The sequence below is a fragment of the Amaranthus tricolor genome, chromosome 10 (genome assembly GCF_026212465.1).
Source record: "Amaranthus tricolor cultivar Red isolate AtriRed21 chromosome 10, ASM2621246v1, whole genome shotgun sequence".
In the NCBI taxonomy this organism is placed as follows: Eukaryota; Viridiplantae; Streptophyta; class Magnoliopsida; order Caryophyllales; family Amaranthaceae; genus Amaranthus; species Amaranthus tricolor.
The window spans coordinates 1258284-1264328 of NC_080056.1; the positions used below are offsets into that span (position 1 = coordinate 1258284).

Below are 6045 nucleotides of genomic sequence, written 5' to 3' on the forward strand. Positions count from 1 at the left end.
TTTAAAGAAAAACAATCTCAAAGCGACCCAACTTTGCATTTTCCTTTTATTTTTTCTTACAAATTACTTGTCAATAATTATAATATTTTCATTTCAAATAAAGTCTTTATTAATTTTTTAATTCTAATTTACGCATCATTTCTCATTTTCTCTCGATATTAATTCTACCCTTACAATTTAGTACTCTATTTAATTTCTTAATATATGTATTTATTATTAATGATGTAATGTGTTAAAGACGAACTATTACGAATTTTTTATTTTATCACTCAAAAAAAAACTAACTTTGCTCCTTAATTTTTTATCCATAATCTCGATCTCTCAATCTATATGTGTAAACTTTTTTTTTCCTACTCCTTTTTTATTCATAGTACAATTATTACCAAAAGCTTTATTTTCCTTTGATCTCATTTGATCACCGCACCATTCAATCAACAATTGCATGAGTTTACACCCCTCAAGTTGGTTGTTTTTTTTTTTTTTTTTTACTTCTATTGTGTGAATCTTATAGGAACCTAAAAAGTGTAGTATTTGAGCTACTTTACGAGATAGCATCTCTCAGTAAGACGGTCTCAAACAAAGAGTTTATATTTTCATTATATGTAATTAATAAGCTATCTAGCCTAAATATAAGATTGATCTCTCAATGAGACCGTCTCATACATTAATTTCTAAAAGTATACAGACAAATTTCCTTAGTAGCAAGGACATACTCCCTACAATTTACTACTAATGTCTCATTTGCTTTTTAGATACTATTTATCTCTTACTCTTAATTTGTATTTTTTTTTATTAATCTATAAGTTAAAACATAATCAAGTGAGATCTTGTTTGATTCATCTCAATGCAAGGATTATTTATATCAACTTTTCATAATTTTTAATTATGCACAATTAGAGATATTAAAGATTGAATAAAGGTATTAGATATAGTGTATAAAGCAAATGGAACATTAATAGTGAATTGGAGAGAGTATTTTTTTTATTAAGGGTAAGGTTAGAAAATTTTTATAGATAACAAGATAGTATTAACTATTTGTATAGGCGGAGACAAAAAAAGGTAAAGATAATGACATTTTCAATATCCCGTATAGGACAGGGTTCGGTGGTTTTTTTTTTTACTGAAAGTTGCAGATAAACTATACTTGTTCCTCTTAAGAAGGGAGTAGAAAGGATGCGCGTGGTCAAAAAATCCCAATTAATACCTTATATTCTGCAAAGGTCGATATAAATATTCTGCTCAACATATAGATACTTTATTTGTTGAATCTCAATATAATAATTAACATTAAATTGCTTAAACAAACATATGTAACATAAGTTTCGATAATGAGAGACAAAGGGATAAAAACAGTATTAATAAGACCCTCAAATCCCGGAAAAATATAAAACCGATAAAAATCATAAGAAAGAAAAGTCTCCTCATATTCTTACATTATTTTCCATGATAAAAAGCTGAAAGGCAGCAAGATCCACCTCGAACACCTCTCCTCCATCATCCACCACCCATTACACCACTTTCTCTCTCTTTTTATTTTCTTCGATTATTCTTCTACTACTATCTTGATTCTTGAGTATATATGAGTTTAATTATTATAAATACTTCTTCATTTTAAACTAATTACTCCATTTCAATTTTCATATTCACTAATTTTCATCATTTTCCCACCATAATCAAAAATTAAACCATACCCATTTCACAAATCCCCTCGATTTTGTTGGGTGAGAGTTGAATTTTTGAAAAATGAGGGAAGAAGATTCAAATTGGTTTTCAAAATGGGAAGAACAACTTCCATCTCCAGATGAATTAATTTCACTATCTCAAACCCTAATTACACCCGATCTTGCTTCAGTTTTTGATATTCAAATCCATGGAAGCAATGGAAATATACCCATGTCTACATCACCTCATATGCATCCAAACTCGTCCGAGTTTGACTCATCTTCTGCCGAGTTAAACGGAGGCGGTGAAGGCGGTGGAGGCGGATCAACTTCTGGTGGTGGTGGGTCCGATGAGCCAGCGCGGACCCTAAAACGGCCCCGCCTTGTGTGGACCCCACAACTTCATAAGAGATTTGTTGATGCTGTGGCCCACTTGGGTATAAAAAATGCGGTTCCCAAGACTATAATGCAGTTGATGAGTGTGGATGGTTTAACCAGAGAAAATGTTGCTAGCCATTTACAGAAATATAGATTGTATCTTAAGCGAATGCAAGGAATTAACAATGGTAATGGGCTTGGAGGATCCGGTGATTCTGCTACTGATAATTTGTTTGCTAGTTCACCTGTTCCGGCCCATTTCTTACATGGTCCTGGAGGCGGAGGCGGAGGCGGCGGGGCTAGGCCAAATTCAGAACATTTAATGCCTTACATAGCTCTTAACCACCATCAGATGATGGCGGGTCATCAACCGGTTACAGCCCAATACCAACATCATAGACAAATGGGTCATTTCGGGTCGGGTCAAAACGGTGGGCATGGGCAATTTGAGCATCCACTCTTCTCAAGACAAGCCCAATCGGGTCCAAATAGAAATGGAATGATGCAGAATACTGGGTTTATTGAAGATTTGGAGTCTGCAACAGTCAACAATGGCAGGAAAGTTCTTACTTTATTTCCTACTGGAGATGATTGATATATAAATCAAATACTAAATTGTCCAAACAAGAAAAAAAAAAAAAAAAAAACTTTGGATTATAGTTTTTCTGATTAACTTTGGGAAATGGGTGTTAATTTGTCATTATTGTTAAATTTTTTTATGTTTGGGTAGGTCGAGAAAAGGAGAGCGAGAAATGAGTCTAGGTTTATCACAATGAAATAGTAAATGCTCCGACCCAGACAAAACCCGATTATAATTAATTGTTGTTTCTAATTATGACCAAATTAGTGTTTAATTAGTCCCTTTTAGACAGGGTTATTTCAAGTTTGATTGGGCAGGCAGTGTTAATTGTGGGGATTATTGATCATTGGACATAATTAAGCTTCAATTATTAGTACCATTATTACTATGTTGCTTGATCATAGCAGCTTAATTAGACCCGCCAAAATAGGGGAAAAAAGTTTTGAATTCGGGTTTTTATCTGCGATTGGTCGCTTATTAACTCGGAGTGATAGAGTATAAAATTAATCATGAGGTCTCAACAGTCGAGCTCTATGTGATTAGTGTATATTTAACAGCCTTCATTGAGTCCATTGTAACAGTTCAAGTGTAGTTTTTGGTTGATGTAGACTACGATATCATGTAGATGTTGTTCCTTGTTTGAATTTGCTACTAATCATACAAAATGTTTTTAATTTGATTTTCGTAATGTAGCAAACTAAAAAATATGGGTACTATTTTGTAAATCGTGACATTCAATAGTATTAAAAACCTGTGATTCTCATTACTTGTAGTGTTTGAGCTATTCTGTTCTGTCCTATTTGTTCATCATGATAGTATTCTATTAACCTGTACTTTTGATGTTATTTCCTCTGTCCCTCCTATCGGCAGATATCTGTTTTGGAGTTACAATCCTCTCCATTATGTGAAATGTTAATTGGAAAGTTTATTACTTAATTTAATGGCTAGAATTGCTAGATGGAAAAAAATAGGAGAACTTTTGAAATTTTATTTTTTATTCTAAAATAGATGTTAAAATCTTAATAGAGGTAATAGAGAAACGTAATAAAGAAGATCCTAATACCTGTTTTTAGAGTGAAAATTAATGAAAATATGAATTGGATTGGAAAATAAGGTAAAAAAAGTGAATAATAGAAATAAGAAGTTAAATTGGAGAGAAAGAACTTTGTGGACGAGATTAAAAGAAAAAGAATTGGAATATTGTCGAAATAGAAATGGGTGCAAAATCGATAGAACATGTTACTGCGAGGGACAAAGGGAGTATTTCGTAAGAAACAATCAAACTTTCAAGAGGTTTTTTTTTTAATCATAATCTATTATTTCTGTATCAAACTCGATTCATTGTGTTCAGCCAAACCTCTTGCGATCCATTTGATTATTTGTATTAAATGGTAAGAATAGTAAAGAAAATTTAATGTAATTTAGCTAAAAAGCTATTGATAAGGCTTATGATTATATTTGTCTTATCTTATTTTTTTTATTATTATAGACTTTATTTTCATCTGTTCTCAATTACCACTTAAGAAATGATATCGAAGATGAAAAATTGCGAAAAAAACCACAAATACTTTGATTAACTTTAATTTGTTGATGAAACGTTCTCACCATGAAAATGATAAATATATTTTATGATAATTAATGTTAATATTCTTTCTCCTTATTACTATATAACATCAATAATGACACTATCAAGATTTTAGCTAATAATAATTTTGTAATGAAGGTTGAATGATCACAGAAATATCGCTATCTAACAGCTTATATTAGACAACTCCATGCTGTTAAGACATGGCAAGTTGTGTGTTAGTATCAACTAAACGTGACAAATTATGAGTCAAATTATTGTGACAATTTTACTCAAAATTTTTGTGACATTTAAATAAAAATTCTTTTTAAAGATATTCAAAATATTTGTAATACTCTAAATTGAAAATAGTTTTGACTCTTTACAATCAAAATATTTGTAATACTTTTGGCTTAAAAATTTGTGATGTCATGTATAAAGATTCTTAGTGACATTTTTTTTACTAAATAATTGAGACATGTTTATCAATTTTGACACTTTGTTGCACAAATTTTGTGACTCTTTAATGTTAACAAAATTAATGACACTTTTATGCAAACTATTTGACATTTTACGTACAAAATAAATGTAAAAATTTATATTCAAATTATTTACGAAATATGATACTTTAATTTGTAACACTTTCTATCAAAATATTTTTGACACTTTTATACTGATAATTTTATATTTGTGACACTTTCAGTACCAAATAGTTTGTGACACTGTTTTACGAATTATTTGTGAAACTTCGAAACAAATTATGACATTTTTAATAGTTGTGACACTGATGTCAAAATATTTGTGACACATTTTGTAAATATTATTAACGTATTTTTGTGACACTTATTTATTAATGTTTGTGTCAGAATTTTTACAAAAATGTATGTGACTATTACAAAATATTCTATTCAACATATTGGCGACATTTTTCCATTTTTTGTGACACTTTTTGGCCTTATGTTGCGAAACTTATTTTATCAATTAATGTGACACATTCTTTACAATCTTATTTTAACAAAACTTGACACTTTATTTACAAAATAAGGGACACTTTTTTACAGAACATTTGTGACCAAAATATCTGCGACATTTTTTATCGTATTTTTGTGACACTTACTTTTTGAATATTGTTGACTTTTTTAAAATTTGTTACACTTATTTTTTTAAGTTTGTGACACGTCTTTTAATTATTTAATATTTGTGACACTTATTTTTTAATATTTGTGACACTTGTTTTTTAATATTTATGACTCTTGTTTTATAAATATTTGTGACATCCTTGACAATATTGTTTGTGATACTTTTTTTGTAAAACTAACACTTTTGATGAAACTTTTGCTACACGTCTTTTGCAAAATCTTTGTAATTACTTTGTTTTGACACTTTTCTTCTTAATAATTTTAAATAGCTTCAAACAGTTTAAGTTAATTAATTGACATGTTTTTAGAAGTAATTTTGATGCATCTATATTGGAAAAACTTTTCTGACACTCGGTTAGAAAGTAAGCTCTAATATTTTTCAGTTATTAAAAGTTTAATATTTTGACTCGTATTTTCTTTGTTAGTGACACTTTTCTGAATTATTTTTCACACTAAAACATTATTTTGGACAGTTTAAGACAAATTTTATGACGCAATATTTGGAAATGATTTGACACTGATCACACCATCTCCATCTTGTCAAAAAGCAGCCTCAATAAATTCAAGCTCTCCCATAGTCATATGCTTCATTGTTTCCTTTTGATTGCTTGTTTCTCACTTGGATGTATTCAGAAATACTAGACTATAAACCGACTGGGTGGATCTAAATTCTAAGATAAATTAACTTAAATACGAGCTACACTGCTAAAATAAGTTTATGGC

At 29.9% G+C, this 6045-nt stretch overlaps 1 protein-coding gene across 1 annotated transcript; it reads left to right on the plus strand.

Annotated features, from left to right (window-relative positions):
- The first annotated feature begins 1341 nt into the window (after positions 1-1341).
- On the plus strand, positions 1342-3385 carry LOC130826107 (transcription factor MYBC1-like). The gene has a single exon (XM_057691645.1). The coding sequence runs from the start codon at positions 1744-1746 to the stop codon at positions 2632-2634; it is 891 nt and encodes a 296-aa protein (XP_057547628.1). The 5' UTR covers positions 1342-1743; the 3' UTR covers positions 2635-3385.
- The last annotated feature ends 2660 nt before the right edge of the window (positions 3386-6045 follow it).